Source organism: Ranitomeya variabilis, chromosome 2 (genome assembly GCF_051348905.1).
Source record: "Ranitomeya variabilis isolate aRanVar5 chromosome 2, aRanVar5.hap1, whole genome shotgun sequence".
NCBI classification, from domain to species: domain Eukaryota; kingdom Metazoa; phylum Chordata; class Amphibia; order Anura; family Dendrobatidae; genus Ranitomeya; species Ranitomeya variabilis.
Window position 1 is genome coordinate 1079312734 of NC_135233.1, and position 18209 is coordinate 1079330942.

An 18209-nucleotide genomic window follows, 5' to 3' on the forward strand; every position below is an offset into this window, starting at 1 on the left:
TCTGCACCCGCTCTAGTTCAGCGATGTCTTTCTTATACACCGGAGACCAGAACTGTGCACAGTATTCTAAGTGTGGTCGAACTAGTGACTTGTATAGAGGTAAAATTATGTTCTCCTCATGAGCATCTATGCCTCTTTAATGCATCCCATTATTTTATTTGCCTTTGTAGCAGCTGCCTGACACTGGCCACTAAATGTGAGTTTGTCATCCACCCATACTCCCAGGTCTTTTTCATTGACGGTTTTGCCCAGAGTTTTAGAATTAAGCACATAGTTATACATCTTATTACTTCTACCCAAGTACATGACCTTACATTTATCCCCATTAAAGCTCATTTGCCATTTATCAGCCCAAGCTTCTAGTTTACATAAATCATCCTGTAATATAAAATTGTCCTCCCCTGTATTGATTACCCTGCAGAGTTTAGTGTCATCTGCAAATATTGAAATTCTACTCTGAATGCCCCCTACAAGGTCATTAATAAATATGTTAAAAAGAAGAGGGCCCAATACTGACCCTTGTGGTACCCCACTGCTAACCGCGACCCAGTCCGAGTGTGCTCCATTAATAACCACCCTTTGTTTCCTATCCCTGAGCCAGCTCTTAACCCACTTACACATATTTCCCCCTATCCCCATTATTCTCATTTTATTTATCAACCTTTTGTGTGGCACCGTATCAAAAGCTTTTGAAAAGTTCATATACACTACGTCCACTGAGTTCCCTTGGTCCAGTCCGGAACTTACCTCTTCATAGAAATTGATCAGATTAGTCTGACATGAACGGTCCCTAGTAAACCCGTGCTGATACTGGGTCATGAGGTTATTCCTCTTCAGATACTCCAGTATAGCATCCCTTAGAATGCCCTCCAGGATTTTATGGACAGTAGAGGTTAAGCTTACTGGCCTATAATTTCCGAGTTCAGTTTTTGTCCCCTTTTTGAATATTGGCACCACATTTGCTATACGCCAGTCCTGTGGTACAGACCCTGTTATTATGGACTCTTTAACCCCTTAACGACCGCCGATACACCTTTTAACGGCGGCCGCTAAGGGTACTTAAACCACAGCGCCGTTAATTAACGGCGCTGTGGAAAAAGTGAATAGCGCCCCCCAGAGTCGGATTTTCTCTGGGGTCTTGGTTGCCGAGGGTAGCCGAGACCCCAGAGAACATGATTCGGGGGGTTTTTACTGACCCCCGAGTTGCGATCGCCGGTAATTAACCATTTACCGGCGGTCGCAACAAAAAAAAAAGCGATTTGCCGTTTAATTTCTCTGTCCTCTGATGTGATCGCACATCGGAGGACAGAGAAATGTGGTCCCCGATAGCCCCCGATAGCCCCCCAATACTCACCTACCTCCCCCGGTGCTCCTCGTGGCTCCCAATGGGCGCCGCCATATTTTTTCTGGGAAAAAATGGCGGGCGCACGCGCAGTGCGCCCGCCGCCCGGCACCCGGAAGATCTTTGGGGTCTCGGCTGCCGGGGGTAGCTGAGACCCCAAAGAACATGATCGGGGTCGGTTTGCACCGACCCCTGTTTTGCGATCGCCAGTAATTAACAGTTTACCGGCGACCGCAAAAAAAAAAAAAAAAGCGATCTGTAATTCTCTGTCCTCTGATGTGATCGCACATCAGAGGACAGAGAAATAGTGGGTTCCGGGGACCCTATGATACTCACCCGGTGTCCCTGGGTCCTCTTCTGTCTCCTCCTGCCGGCCGGCTTTTTCCTTATGGCGGGCGCATGCGCAGTGCGTGGAAATGGCGGACGCGACGTACAAAAAAAAGGTTACATTGAACTTTTTTGTGACGACGGGGCTAAAGTTATGGTTAGGGTTGGGGCTAAAGTTAGGGTTAGGGTTGCGGCTAAAGTTAGGGTTAGAGTTGGGATTAGGGTTAGGGTTTGGATTAGGGTTGGGATTAGGTTATGTTTGGGATTAGGGTTACATTTGGGATTAGGGTTGGGATTAGGGTTAGGGTTGGGATTAGGGTTAGGGGTGTGTTGGATTTAGGGTTTTGATTTGGGTTATGGTTAGGGTTGAGATTAGGGCTGTTTTGGGGTTAGGGTTGTGATTATCGTTAGGGTTGTGATTAGGATTATGGATCGGGTTGAGATTAGGGTTAGGGGTGTGTTGGAGTTAGGGTTGGAGTTATAATTTGGGGGGTTTCCACTGTTTAGGTACATCAGGGGATCTCCAAACACGACAGCCAATTTTGCGCTAAAAAAGTCAAATGGTGCTCCCTCCCTTCTGAGCTCTGCCGTGCGCCCAAACAGTGGTTTACCCCCACATATGGGGCATCAGCATACTCGGGATAAATTGGACAACAACTTTTGGGGTCCAATTTCTCCTGTTACCCTTGTGAAAATAAAAACTTGGGGGCTAAAAATCTTTTTTGTGTGAAAAAAAAATATTTTTTTATTTTCGCTACTCTGCATTATAAACTTCTGTGAAGCACTTGAGCATTCAAAGTTCTCACCACATATCTAGATAAGTTCCTTAGGGGGTCTAGTTTCCAAAATTTGGTCACTTGTGGGGGGTTTCTACTGTTTAGGTACATCAGGGGCTCTGCAAACACAACATAACACCCACAGACAATTCTATCAAAGTCTGAATTCCAAAATGGCGCTCCTTCTCTTCCGAGCTCTGCCGTGTGCCAAAAGAGTGGTTTACCCCCACATATGGGGTACCAGCATACTCAGGACAAATTGGAGAACAAATATTGGCATCGAATTTCTCTTGTTACCCTTGTGAAAATAAAAAGTTGGGGGCTAAAAAATCTTTTTTGTGGAAAAAAAAAATATTTTCTATTTTCACTACTCTGCATTATAAACTTCTGTGAAGCACTTGGGCATTCAAAGTTCTCACCACATATCTAGATAAGTTCCTTGGGGGGTCTAGTTTTCAAAATGGGGTCACTTGTGGGGGGTTTCTACTGTTTAGGTACATCAGTGGCTCTGCAAACGCAACATAACGCCCGCAGACAATTCTATCAAAGTCTGCATTCCAAAATGGCGCTCCTTCCCTTCCAAGCTCTGCCGTACGCCCAAACAGTGGTTTACCCCCACATATGGGGTACCAGCATACTCAGGACAAATTGGACAACAACTTTTGGGGTCCAATTTCTCTTGTTACCCTTGTGAAAATAAAAACTTGGGGGCTAAAAAATCTTTATTGTTAAAAAAATATATTTTTTATTTTCACGACTCTGCATTATAAACTTCTGTTATGCACTTGGGCATTCAAAGTTCTCACTGCACATCTAGATAAATTCCATGGGGGGTCTAGTTTCCAAAATGGGGTCACTTTTGGGGGGTTTCTACTGTTTAGGCACATCAGGGGCTCTCCAAATGCAACATGGCGTCCGATCTCAATTCCAGTCAATTTTGCATTGAAAAGTCAAATGGTGCTCCTTTGCTTCCGAGCTCAGCCATGCGCCCAAACAGTGGTTTACCCCCACATATGGGGTGTCGGTGTACTCAAGACAAATTGTACAACAACTTCTGGGGTCCATTTTCTCCTGTTACCCTTGGTAAAATAAAAATTTGGAGGCAAAAAGATCATTTTTGTAGAAAAAATGCGATTTTTTTATTTTCACGGTTCTACATTATAAACTTCTGTGAAGCACCTGGGGGTTTAAAGTGCTCACCACACATCTAGATAAGTTCCTTAAGGGGTCTAGTTTCCAAAATGGTGTCATTTGTGGGGGGTCTCCACTGTTTAGGCACATCAGCGGCTCTCCAAACGTGACATGGCGTCCGATCTCAATTCCAGCCAATTCTACATTGAAAAAGTAAAACGACACTCCTTCTCTTCCAAGCTCTGCGGTGCGCCCAAACAGTGGTTTACCCCCACATATGGGGTATCGACGTACTCAGGAGAAATTGCACAACAACTTTTGTGGTCTAATTTCTCCTGTTACTCTTGTGAAAATAAAAATTTGGGGGCAAAAATATCATTTTTGTAGAAAAAATGCGATTTTTTATTTTCACGGGTCTACGTTATAAACTTCTGTGAAGCACTTGGGGGTTCAAAGTGCTCACCACACATCTAGATAAGTTCCATAAGGGGTCTAGTTTCCAAAATGGTATCACTTGTGGGGGGTTTCCACTGTTTAGGCACATCAGGGGCTCTACAAACGCGACATGGCATCCGATCTCAATTCCAGCCAATTCTGCATTGAAAAAGTCAAACGGTGTTCCTTCACTTCCAAGCTCTGCAGTGCATCCAAACAGTGGTTTACCTCCACATATGGGGTATCGACATACTCAGTAGAAATTGCACAACAACTTTTGTGGTCTAATTTCTCCTGTTACCCTTGTGAAAATAAGAATTTGTGGGCGAAAAAATCATTTTTGTGAAAACAAATGCGATTTTTTATTTTCACGGCTCTACATTATAAACTTCTGTGAAGCACTTGGGGGTTCAAAGTGCTCACCACACATCTAGATAAGTTCCTTAAGGGGTCTAGTTTCCAAAGTGGTGTCACTTGTGGGGGGTTTCCACTGTTTAGGCACATCAGGGGCTCTCCAAACGCGACATGGCGTCCGATCTCAATTCCAGCCAATTCTGCATTGAAACAGTCAAACGGTGCTCCTTCACTTCCAAGCTCTGCGGTGCGCCCAAACAGTGGTCTACCCCCACATATGGGGTATTGACGTATTCAGGAGAAATTGCACAACAACATTTATGGTTACATTTCTGTTTTTACACTTGTGAAAATTTAAAAAATGGTTCTGAAGTAAAATGTTTGCAAAAAAAAGTTAAATGTTCATTTTTTTCTTCCACATTGTTTCAGTTCCTGTGAAGTACGTAAAGGGTTAATAAACTTCTTGAATGTGGTTTTGAGCAGCTTGATGGGTGCAGTTTTTAGAATGGTGTCACACTTGGTTATTTTCTATCATATAGACCCCTCAAAATGACTTCAAAAGTGATGTGGTCTCTAAAAAAAACAAGGTGTTGTAAAAATGAGAAATTGCTGGTCAACTTTTAACCCTTATAACTCCCTAACAAAAAAAAAAAATGTTTCCAAAATTGTGCTGATGTAAATTAGACATGTGGGAAATGTTATTTATCAACTATTTTTTGTGACATATCTCTCTGATTTAAGAGCATAAAAATACAAAGTTTGAAAATTGCAAAATTTTAAAAATTTTCGCCATATTTCCATTTTTTTCATAAATAATCGCAAGTAATATCGAAGAAATGTTACCACTATCTTGAAGTACAATATGTCACGAAAAAACAATCTCAGAATCAGCAGGATCCGATAAAGCGTTCCAGAGTTATAACCTCTTAAAGTGACACTGGTCAGAATTGTAGAAATTGGCTCGGTCATTAAGTACCAAATTGGCTCTGTCACTAAGGGGTTAAAGATTAAAAATAATGGTCTATCAATGACTGTACTTAATTCCTGCAGTACTCGGGGGTGTATCCCATCCGGGCCCAGAGATTTGTCAGTTTTAGTGATTTAGTTGAATTAAAAACAACTGGAGACAGTCCAAACTGGAATAAATTTAACTATGTATTTCCATAGAGAGATACTTAGAGTTTACAGTAAGAACCACAACATTATTTACAGCAACAGTTTGGTAATCCAGCTCAGATTTGGGAATGGTTCTCTATATCAAGATGCAAGGGCAGACATATCATTGGTGCAACATGTGAGGCCACACAGGAGCCCAAAAGGTAAAGAGACCCATTTCTACCTCCAAAGCAGATGCAATTTTGCATTTTTAGGAGCTCTTGGGCTGCAACGGCCCATATATTGTTCTTGAACAGGGGCCTTTTTCTGTCTGTGTCCACCAGTGTCAAAGTGTATTACTGCACTAATGTGTTTTGGAGCTTCGAGTTACTAAAGTATAATATTGTTTACTTTTTAGGAAAATTTTAAAAATATTAAGCAAAATAAACAATTGGAATTTTAATCTCTGACTCTTTTGTTTTCAGTGAGAGGTGTCTAGCAGCGGCTTTCTCCCATTTTAAAACACTTATGCACTCTGTTAAGCAGACATCTGTATGGAGGAGACGGAAGAGCCAGCTGTAGGCCAAACTTTTATTAATCAGATAGCTATCTATCTCTGTATCACGTTTCACGTATAAGGACAGATGAAGGCCGTCCTATGGAATCCAAACCTATGGAATCCATAAAATCTTATGTTATTAGAACTTTTCTATTGCAATTCCACAAGATTCATGGATGGAATTTATGCTTCTTTATTGTAAAAAAAAGCATCAAAACATACATGCTTAGACAATTTTGGAGAAAGGGTCGTTAGCTGAAAGACCATTGGCTGTTGATTTTCTATACATGACTTCATCAAAGGTTTCTTCACAATAGAAAATTCCTTAATCAGTGAACAGGTATAATCTCTGGTGAAACCTTGCAGTAGGTTTTTAATTTTCTTATACCGCCATTGCAGGGTAGATGAAGCATAACAAGATCAAAAGTTTATTTGTGTAATGCAGGACAGGACCCTGGTCCTCCAGAGATAGATACATTACCCCTCTATTAATTCTAAATAAGGGGCATGCCCTCTATTAACTCAAAATTCACTAAGAGTGTACGCTCACTGACAGAAGTTATGTCGCTTATCCATGTTATGTAAATAAAAGCTTATAACCATTGGTTGTATAAATTATTCTTTTGAAAGCAGAAACCCTCCAAAATGTTGTTTAGGTTAAGAAAATAATTTGGCATCAATGCAGAAATATTGATCATTAAATGGTCAGATTTTGTCAAGACAAAAGCTTTGTCACCTGGTCATATAATGCACCCAATCCTGGTTTACATCCTCACCTGTGATCAGTAAATGATCGGTTAATTAGAGTGTGTGTATAAAAATAAACCCAGCACCCCAGACCTCCACTTGAACTGCAACTTGAGCTCTCGCAACATGCCAAAAATCCTCCCTACTACCAAAGCCTGGATCATCAAGGGGCTGAAGACCAGATCCACTGCAGAGGTAGCTGGCATCTTTAATGTGTCTCAGCGTCAAGTACAAAGAATTAAAAAAAGATTTGAAGAGACTGGAGATGTGTTTGACAAGCCCAGGTCCAGCAGACCCTGCAAGACAACTGCTCAGGAAGAACGTTTGTTGGTTAGAAAATCCAAAACAAGCCCTTCTTCCACTGCAGCAGAGCTCCAACAGACCTGGTCAACTCAATTCCCTGTGTCAACTAGAACAGTTTGTAGGATTCTGTATCAAAATGGCCTCCATGGTCGAATCAGTGCCCAGAAGCCACTGCTAAACAAAAGGCAAATAAAAAAATGTGACATTTGCAAAGTCCCACAGCCTGCTAAACAGACGCTGGAAAAGTGGCAGAAGGTGGATTTCTCTGATGAATCTTCAGTAGAATTACACCACAGCCACCGCAAATACTGCAGGAGACCTACTGGAGCTCGTATGGATCCAAAATACACCCAGAAAACAGTTACATTTGGTGGTGGAAAGATCATGGTCTGGGGTTACATTCAGTATGGGGGTGTGCAAAACATTTGCAAGGTGGAAGGCAATATCAATATCCCCTATATATCAAGAAGTATTAGCCACCTCTTATATTCCAAATCATAAAAGGGGTCAAATTCTGCAGCAGGATGGGGCTCCATCTCATCCATCCATCTCTACAACAAAGTTCCTCCAGGCAAAAAAGATCAAGGTGCTCAAGGACTGGCCAGACCAGTCACCAGACATGAACATCATTGAGCATGTTTGGGGTAGGATGAAAGAGGAAGCTTGGAAGACAAAACCAAAGAATCTAGCTGGGAGGCATGTAAGACTGCATTCTTTGCTATTCCTGATGACTTCATTAATAAATTGTATGAATCATTGTTGAACCGCATGGATGCAGTCCTTCAAGCTCATGGAAGTCACACAAAATATTAAATATGACTCTAATAGTACCACAACTTCATTCACCAATGTTATGCAACATATATTTGTATTTTAATTCAATTATTTGCTTCAATCTATCATTACTTTCTGTGGGCGACAAAACTTTAGGTCTTGCCAAAATCTGACCATTCTGTGTCCATTAAATGATCAATATTTCTGCATTGATGCCAATTTATTTTTTTAACCTAAACCACATTTTGGAGGGTTTCATCTTTCTATAGAATAATTTATACAACCAATGGATGAATTTAGCATCAGGTTATAAGCTTTTATTTACATAACAGGGATAAACGACATAACTTCTGTCAGGGAGTGTATATAAAAATAAGTTTTCTAAACTAAAAAAAACCCAACTGAGGGGAGGAGGTTTTACATGGACAATCTGGTCCTTCATCCTTGAGTGGAAATGGTCTGACCAAAGGACCACATCTGTAGTAATAAACAGCACTCATACAAAGGAATGAAATGCATAGCCAGGCCTCCCAGCATGGTGCCTGCTCATACTTGGTGGTTCTTTAAGTGACTACTGAAGAGGTGAACAAAGTATGGGAAGTAGTGATGAGCAAATATACTCGTTGCTCGGGTTTTCCAGAGCACGCTTGGGTGGTCTCCGAGTATTTATGACTGCTCGGAGATTTAGTTTTCTTCTCCACAGCTGAATGATTTACATCTGTTAGCCAGCTTCAATACATGTGGGGATTCCCTAGCAACCAGGCAACCCCCACATGTACTCAGGCTGGCTAGTAGCTGTAAATCATTCAGCTGCGGCGATGAAAACTAAATCTCCGAGCAGTCATAAATACTCGGAGACCACCCGAGCGTGCTCGGGAAAACTCGAGCAACGAGTATAATTCGCTCATCACTAATGGGAAGCAATTCAACAATATCTTTAGAGCCCAAGAGGACATGTGGATGGTGTTGTTATACAACAATTTTTTATAGGAAGAGTTATCTAGAGAAAGATTATTTTTTTCCTTATTATTTTATTATTATTATTATTATTATTATTATTATTATTATTATTATTATTTATTTATATGGCATCATTATTTCCATGGTGCTGTACATGAGAAAAAGGGTTACATACAGGGTTATAGAAATCGTTAACAGAAACTAAATTTACAATGACAGACTAGTGCAAACGGGACAGGACCCTGTCCTTGCGGAGGTACATTATTCCTTATAGGAATGACCCATATTTATTGAAATTAGACTATTATTGGAAACCTTTTAATAGGACAATTTCATTTTTTGCCTACGTCAGATATTATCTTCACGTATGTTTTAGATCATGCTGTAGTTAAAAAAAAACATGTTCTAGTTGCGGGGTATAGCACGGATTTCATACTGTTTTGGACCATTTGTCGACGCCATTGCAGGGTTCAGGTCCAATATTGCTCCAGGTGGGGCCTGGAAATTGAAGTTCTGTAACAGGGTTGTGAAGAAGAGAAACAGCTCCATTAAGGCCAAGGTCTCACCTGCACAACTTCTTTTACCTGATAGAAAAGGAGACAACAACATGAGCATGAACTAATAACTATCTGATACTAGAATAGTGGAAATACATAAAATAAGAGCAATTCCCACTCAAATGGACCATGTAACACTATATTTACCCTGCAACGAACACATGGGCTTAATGGTTGGAAGTAAAGCTAGACAAACACTGAAGGTCCAGCGGTAGGTTGAGGTCCAGCTTTGGATTCTGTGGCAATATGGCAGATATTAGCTGAGCCTCAGCCAATATGAATCGTATAGCCAAGGATTCAGGAACTAGACCTCCATCTAGAGGCCTGCTGTTGCCAAACTCCTACCTTGTTGAAATCTTTTGCTATACCACATTTGGGTCAACCATATTTAACATGGATGACCATTTATCTAAACGACTTCCATTTAATTCTACATTTTCCCTATAATGACAACTGCTACATAGGTGGTCCTGCAAAAATGTTACTTGGTGAGGGTCTCCAGAGGTGGACCATTATTAAATGGCTGTCTGTATTAAGGAGTGCAAAGAATAAATACCTAAACATCCACTATAAACTAACATTCAGTAATATTGTTACCTATGGAGAATGGTATGAAAGCCTCGATCTTCCTCAGCTTTCCTTCTGAGTCAAGAAAGTGTTCAGGGTAAAACTCATTGGGTTTCTCAAAGTAAGCTTTATCTCTGAGCACAGAATGCAGTAACGGGATGATAACTGTGCCCTGGCAGGATGAAAGAGGTTTGAATTATACACAATAGATATTCAGGAATCAATATATCTTATGCATTCATCGGGAATGACCAGTTAAAACGGTTTATTTAGGCAAACACAAAAAAATATCTGGCTGTCCCCACACTCCCTGTTGCCTTAATAATAAGTTTAAGCTCCTCTCAGTCCCTTGCAGTAATTCTTGTGATATGTTCAGCATTTCCCTTGATGAAGCATTTCCAAGCGAAACGTGCGTTGGGTGTGGTGTGTCCCCCGAGTTTCATCCTCAGGTAATTATACATTCCTTTATCCCTGGTTTACCAGTTAGGCATCTTTATTATGCCTTCACACTGGACAAGTATGCATACTTTACTATCATCAATTTGGTTTATATAGGAAGCTCCTTTATTGTGACTCTCTTACCACACACCTATACATTCCTTACTTTCTTATTGCAACTTTGATCTTCATAATAGGGGTTTACTTGTACTATGATGTATGGTATTGTAGCTTCCTTTTACTATTTGCCTTTTGATATATTGAGGATTTTTTAATTAATTTAAGTACTAATTTGTTTGTATAATACTATTCTGTGAGGATCATTAATACTCCTTTGTACCTACCCATATTTTTCTGTACCTGCGGTATCTGTCTTACTTTTTAAAAAATTCATTTGTGAAGTTGTTTAATACAAATTACTATTTTAATTGATATATGGCTGTGTGTAAAGCTCCATTTCTTCGGTGTTATATTGTATTTTTGCTTTATGGATGACTTTATCTAGAATAAATTTGATGTCTTCATCCTGACATTTCTGCCATCTTACCCTATATGCCTCTAAATTACATTGTTCAAGAAGCAGGGCTATATCTCTCACAACGACATCACTCCCACCAAGCTCCATCCTGAGACTCCAATGCAGTCTCAAGCCGGTTAACTTGCTGCACATACAGTTTATCCCTATTAACATTCCTCCCATTTCACCCAGTATGTACTACCCTGACACTTTCATGCAGTCAATATTTGGTCCTGGTGTTGACACTGGCACCAAGTAGACTCAAAGTGCTACAGGGTACCGATGAGTCAGACAATTCATTCATTGTAATCTAGTGCTAGGGCAGGCGGAACGCACAGAGTAAATATTGAGATAATATTGGTGTGTTCGCAGCCCAAGGTACACCGTGCAGGAGTGGAACCTGCTGCTAGTAAATGGCTGCACAATATGGTGGTATAATGCCTGAATAGACACGGGTTCCATCACCCTGTTGCTTCACAGAGTCGCAGCGATTAGGATAACGCTGTGCCCTGTTAACTTCACAGAGGATCACAGCCCACTAACAGAGCAGACAGCATAGAATGGTCATACAGTCAGCATAAGCACACAAAAAACTCCTCTCCGGAGGTGCCGGAATTCTACTGGCTATACAGCCGGCCCTGAGCACATACAGACACAGACCACAAGGTAACTAAGCTAATAAACATAGGTTGAGTCTAGCGCATGGCCGTGCAGCCATGCAAAACATTTATAGAGAAACCTCTCCAGGACCTTCCTAATGGTCCAATAGGAACTGCTTCAGGACCTGTGCATGTGTCCCCCAACCTCCAATGAGAGGTCGTCCCTTGGACATGCTCAGTAGCGGAAAAGCAGGGCTTAGTCCCAGGAGCATCTGCTCGCCGCAGAACAGTGCTAGTTACAATGGCTGAGCCTGAAAGATCAGCAGTAACCAATCGCACAGTATCTTCCTGAGCCAGACGCTGGGACTGACGTCTCTGCTGAGCAGGCTCCACTGCGGCTGAAGAAGAATGGGAGACCGCAGCAGAGGTGGTTTGAGATTGCCCCTGTGCAGCGGAGGGAACTCGACACCTAACATCTAGTGCTCCAGAATTCCCAGCACTATCGCTTCTGGACAAAGTTAAAAGCTGATAGCACTACTTGTTCAGTGTGCCGTAGGCAATGTCTGGGTCCTCTACCTCTTGCACTGTGCACATCCCCAGTCACTGTAAACTTGCTGGAAATCATACAAAAGAGCACACTGTAAAGATGCTGGCTTAGGAATTAAAATCAAAGACTTCAAATCTCGGTACTTGATGCTACATCAACCTAATTCTTACCTTAGGAATAGAATAACCTCTGAAGGTAACATCACGAGAGGTGACATGGGGAGCGCTTCCAGGTACAATATCACCAAACCTTTGGATTTCATGTATGACGGCATCGGTATACGGCATTTGTTTTCTATGTTCTATCTGAGGCTGAGCAGATCCGATCACTGCTTCAATTTCATTATGAACTTTTCCTGAGAAAATATTGATATTGATTATTGTCCTTACTTTTCATTTTAATGAAAACTGAAGCAAACTATAATAAAAAAATCAACTTTTAACACTTTTTTATAGTTTGTATGTAGTTAACAAATAAAAATCTTTAATTAATTATATTGCATCACTTATCTTTTACTGAGTTACATTCTGTATTATACCCCAGAACTGCACTAACTATTCTGCTAGAGCAATCACTGTGTACATATGTTACATTACTGATCCTGTACTGATCCTGAGCTACATCCTGTATTATACCCCAGAGCTGCACTCACTTTTCTGCTAGAGCAATCACTGTCTACATATGTTACATTACTGATCCTGTACTGATCCTGAGCTACATCCTGTATTATACCCCAGAGCTGCACTCACTATTCTGCTGGTGCAGTCACTGTGCACATACATTACATTACTGATCCTGTACTGATCCTGAGTTACATCCTGTATTACACCCCAGAGCTGCACTCACTATTCTGCTGGTGCAGTCACTGTGTACATACATTACATTACTGATCCTGTACTGATCCTGAGTTACATCCTGTATTACACCCCAGAGCTGCACTCACTATTCTGCTGGTGCAGTCACTGTGTACATACTTTACATTACTTATCCTGTACTGATCCTGAGTTACCTCCTGTATTATACTCCAGAGCTGCACTCACTATTCTGCTGGTGCAGTCACTGTGTACATACATTACATTACTGATCATCTACTGATTCTGAGTTATATGCAGTATTATACTCCAGAGCTGCACCCACTATTCTGTTGGGGTGGTCACAGTGTACATAAATTACATTACTTATCCTTTACTGACACTGAGTACATCCTGTATTATACTCCAGAGCTGCACTCACTATTCTACTGGTGCAGTCACTGTGTACATACATTACATTGCTGATCCTGTACTGATCCTGAGTTACATCCTGTATTATACTCCAGAGCTGTACTTACTATTCTGCTGGTGCAGTCACTGTGTACATACTTTGCATTACTTATCCTGTACCATACCCCGGAGCTGCACTCACTATTCTGCTGCTGCAGTCACTGTGTATATACATTACTGATATTTTACTGATCCTAATTTAAAGCAATCATAGCATTACTCGCCTTAGTGTCTCAGGGGTCTTAAGTCATTGTTCTCCCAGACACTAGTCCCATTGTGTGGATAAAGATAGTAGACCCAGGGGAGCAGTCACCAAAGGATGACTCACATGTAGTCACAGGTGATGGGTTGGAACTGAGGATACACCTCCACCAATGAACAGTTACTTTTGGGAGGAGGGTGTGAATGCTTCTACCAACTCAAGAGAGGAAGGGCAATAAACCTTGTGTTTAGTGAGTGTAGCGCCGATATCCCAGCATGCTGCCCCTCTCACCCAGCAGGAACACCGACACACTCACCGCCGCGGCAACCCTGTCCTGTTCCCCCTCTTCTTTCCCCATCTGCAGATGGCACACATATCCCCAGGCATTATGCTTAGGGAGCTCTCCCTCCTTCTTAAAAGGGGCAGCACCTTAAGTGTTTAAGGCACCTCCTCCTATATATAGGTGCCTGTGCAACATTGTTAGTCTGTTCCAACACGCTTGCTAGTTCTCAGGTGTCTTTCTGCAAGCTCCTGCTATTTCTGCTAGTCTCTGTCCATACATCCCTAACCTACTTGCTAATACCAGCCTTGCCAGTCTGTATTTCATCCGGAACCTGCCTTAACCTGCCGTGCCAATCTGCATGCACCTGCCGTACAAGTCTATATATCAGCCACACCTGCATGCACCTGCAGTGCCTGTCTATATATCAGCCATACTTTCCTACTGAGCTGTTCCAGCTACCTGTCTCTTGGGGGCCAGCTGCCGTGCATCCATGGTCTGTTCTTGAGTAACACCTGGTGTCCATCGGGTGCCATGTCTAACCCTACCATTAAGGCCTCTAGTGAAGAGTTATGTGCTCGTCTAGTCATGCCCCTCCAAGCTCTCCGCGGATCATGGTTCCACCTCACCTGTTATAGTGAGCTGGTGCAGTGATGTCAGGGAGCGACGATCTATTACATTTTGTTACCCTTTGGAGCCCCCTAACCATTATTTCGACCATTTTGTAGCCATTTTACAGCTCTAAAATTCAGGTTCCCATTGATTTTCAGGTGATTCTCACAAAATTAAAATATCAAATAGGCTAATTTATTTCAGTTATTAAATAAAAAATTGAAATTCATATATTATATATAGACGTTACAAACAGAGTGATCTATTTCAAGTATTTATGTCTGTTAATGTTGATGATTATGGCTTACAACCAATGAAAACCCAAAGTCATTATCTTAGTAAATTAGAATTATAACATCAGCTTGAAAAATGATTTTAAAATCCGAAATGTTGGCGGCGTGACATGGAGGTGATCAGTCTGTGGCACTGCTGAGGTGCTATGGAAGCCCAGGTTGCTTTGATAGCAGCCTTCAGCTCGTCTGCTTTGTTGGGTCTGGTGTCTCTCATCTTCCTCTTGGAAAGCAGAAAGAGAAAAAGGACCACTCCAAAATACCGCACACCACTAATGAATCTATCTATATATATAATTGTCTAAGGGTTTTTCCGTCTGTCTGTCTTTCTGTCTGTCTGTCTGTCTGTCTGTCTGTCTTTCTGTCTGTCTGTCTGTCTGTCTGTCCTGGAAATAATAATGGGCCCCACTTAGTCCTCCATACAGTATAATGGGCCCCACTTAGTCCTCCATACAGTATAATGGGCCCCACTTAGTCCTCCATACAGTATAATGGGCCCCACTTAGTCCTCCATACAGTATAATGGGCCCCACTTAGTCCCCCCATACAGTATAATGGGCCCCACTTAGTCCTCCATACAGTATAATGGGCCCCACTTAGTCCTCCATACAGTATAATGGGCCCCACTTAGTCCTCCATACAGTATAATGGGCCCCACTTAGTCCCCCCATACAGTATAATGGGCCCCACTTAGTCCCCCCATACAGTATAATGGGCCCCACTTAGTCCTCCATACAGTATAATGGGCCCCACTTAGTCCTCCATACAGTATAATGGGCCCCACTTAGTCCATATACTACGGGGACATGCATATTCTAGAATACCCGATGCGTTAGAATCGGGCCACAATCTAGTATAAATATAAAAGGCAAACTTTTATTGATACAGCAATTTTAAAACATCTAAAAATTCCCACCATCACTCAGATGATCCCGCCAGAAATAACAGAGGTCAGAAAATGCATATCTTAGACATTTTGTAATATGACAGAGTATAATGCAAAATAACTATATACCATGTGACCTCCTATATGATTACATAAATAGCTAGTAAGCCCCCCGGGTCTAAGATATGCATTTTCTGACCTCTGTTATTTCTTGCGGGATCCTCTGGGTGATGGCGGGAGTTTTTAGATGTTTTTAAATTGCTGTATCAATAAAAGTTTGCCTTTTTATATTTATATTCATTAGTGGTGTGCGGTATTTTGGAGTGGTCCTTTTTCTCTTTTTGCTTTCCATGTTACATTACCACTCCTCTGCACCCCTCCTACCTGGACTTGTGCAATAGTAGTGTGCCAGTGTCTGCTTTATGGTATTCTCATCTTCCTCTTGACAATACTCCATAGATTCTCTATAGGGTTAAGGTCAGGGGAGTTTGCTAACCAATCAAGCACAGTGATACTGTTGTTTGTAAACCAGGTATTGGTGGTTTTGGCAGTGAGGACAGGTGCCATGTCCTGCTGGAGAATTAAATTTCCATCTCCAAAAATCTTGTCGGCAGAGGGAATCATGAAGTGCTCTAACATTTCCTGGTAGACAGCTGCGCTGACCTTGGTTTTGATAAAACACAATGGACCTACACCAGCAGATCACATGGCTCCCCAAACCATCAATGATTGTGGGAAATTCACACTAGGTAGAAACATAGAAAAAAGAAATATATATCGGAAAGGAATATCTAGTGACAAACATATATAAATTCCCTTAAAAGACTCAATTTATTGATTAAATATTTAAAAATACCACTTCCCAGTGAGAACAGACAAAATATATAAATATATAGGAAATATCAGTATAGGTGCACCTGCCTAGATAAATAACCCTACAATGGCCTACTGCCCCTGCCTGACAGTGGAGGTTGGCACCCTGATAGCAGTTTTGGCGCCCCCACTCCGCGACGGCTGTCCCCTGCTGGCCCTTTTAATACCCTGCCAGCTGAAAAGGGGGGAAAACAATAAGCAATAAAAAGAGATGAAGGAAGAACAAATAGGTAAGTATTCAGGTGCACACTATAACAATTAACCAGCTCCCTGTTTTTAATTTCCAATGAGGACACTCTACCAAGATGACAAAGTCACTTGTGGATCTTTAGGTACAATTGTCCTTGTGCATACTTGCAACACATCAACAAAAATCAAAGAATGTGACCTCAACAGGGAGATGGAAACAGATATAGATGACCTAATTCAGTCCGGATATAAAATTTTAGCATGCCAACACTGTCTGGCAAAGGATATTTCGATTGACCACCACTGCATATGAGATAAAGTGCATATAGTGCATATGGAGTAAAGTGCACAAGATGAACAAACACTATACAATAAATGTCTACTGGAAGCAGCGATGTAGTGACACCTATATATATAAAATCACATGCAGGTGCAAATCATAGTTGATAGCCATTGATCAGTGTTGGTATAAATACACAATGTGCTAGACCAAACAATTCATTTAAGGTACTAGCACAGGCAGCCAGTGAAAAAAATATTCTCCACTAGGGAGACACTTAGCTGTCCGTATAACGCCCCGACGCGTTTCCCCGTCATACGGTTCCTCAGGGAGCAGACACAGATATGCTGGACCGATAGTCAATGATGCAGGTGCCCTAATAAAATTATTAGGGCACCTGCATCATTGACTATCGGTCCAGCATATCTGTGTCTGCTCCCTGAGGAACCGTATGACGGGGAAACGCGTCGGGGCGTTATACGGACAGCTAAGTGTCTCCCTAGTGGAGAATATTTTTTTCACTGGCTGCCTGTGCTAGTACCTTAAATGAATTGTTTGGTCTAGCACATTGTGTATTTATACCAACACTGATCAATGGCTATCAACTATGATTTGCACCTGCATGTGATTTTATATATATAGGTGTCACTACATCGCTGCTTCCAGTAGACATTTATTGTATAGTGTTTGTTCATCTTGTGCACTTTACTCCATATGCACTATATGCACTTTATCTCATATGCAGTGGTGGTCAATCGAAATATCCTTTGCCAGACAGTGTTGGCATGCTAAAATTTTATATCCGGACTGAATTAGGTCATCTATATCTGTTTCCTGTTGAGGTCACATTCTTTGATTTTTGTTGATGTGTTGCAAGTATGCACAAGGACAATTGTACCTAAAGATCCACAAGTGACTTTGTCATCTTGGTAGAGTGTCCTCATTGGAAATTAAAAACAGGGAGCTGGTTAATTGTTATAGTGTGCACCTGAATACTTACCTATTTGTTCTTCCTTCATCTCTTTTTATTGCTTATTGTTTTCCCCCCTTTTCAGCTGGCAGGGTATTAAAAGGGCCAGCAGGGGACAGCCGTCGCGGAGTGGGGGCGCCAAAACTGCTATCAGGGTGCCAACCTCCACTGTCAGGCAGGGGCAGTAGGCCATTGTAGGGTTATTTATCTAGGCAGGTGCACCTATACTGATATTTCCTATATATTTATATATTTTGTCTGTTCTCACTGGGAAGTGGTATTTTTAAATATTTAATCAATAAATTGAGTCTTTTAAGGGAATTTATATATGTTTGTC

General features: G+C 41.5%; 1 protein-coding gene across 1 annotated transcript in view; it reads right to left on the reverse strand.

Moving 5' to 3' along the window:
* Nucleotides 1–6196: 6196 nt before the first annotated feature.
* The window catches only part of LOC143808715 (cytochrome P450 2K1-like), a 31794-nt gene continuing 19781 nt past the window's right edge, over nt 6197–18209 (reverse strand). The window contains exons 8-10 of the mRNA XM_077291646.1: nt 12199–12383; nt 9958–10099; nt 6197–9387 (exon numbers count right to left, since the gene is read on the reverse strand). Of these exons, the coding sequence (XP_077147761.1) occupies nt 9209–9387; nt 9958–10099; nt 12199–12383 (506 nt within the window). The 3' untranslated portion in view covers nt 6197–9208. The remainder of the gene's footprint in view (nt 9388–9957; nt 10100–12198; nt 12384–18209) is intronic.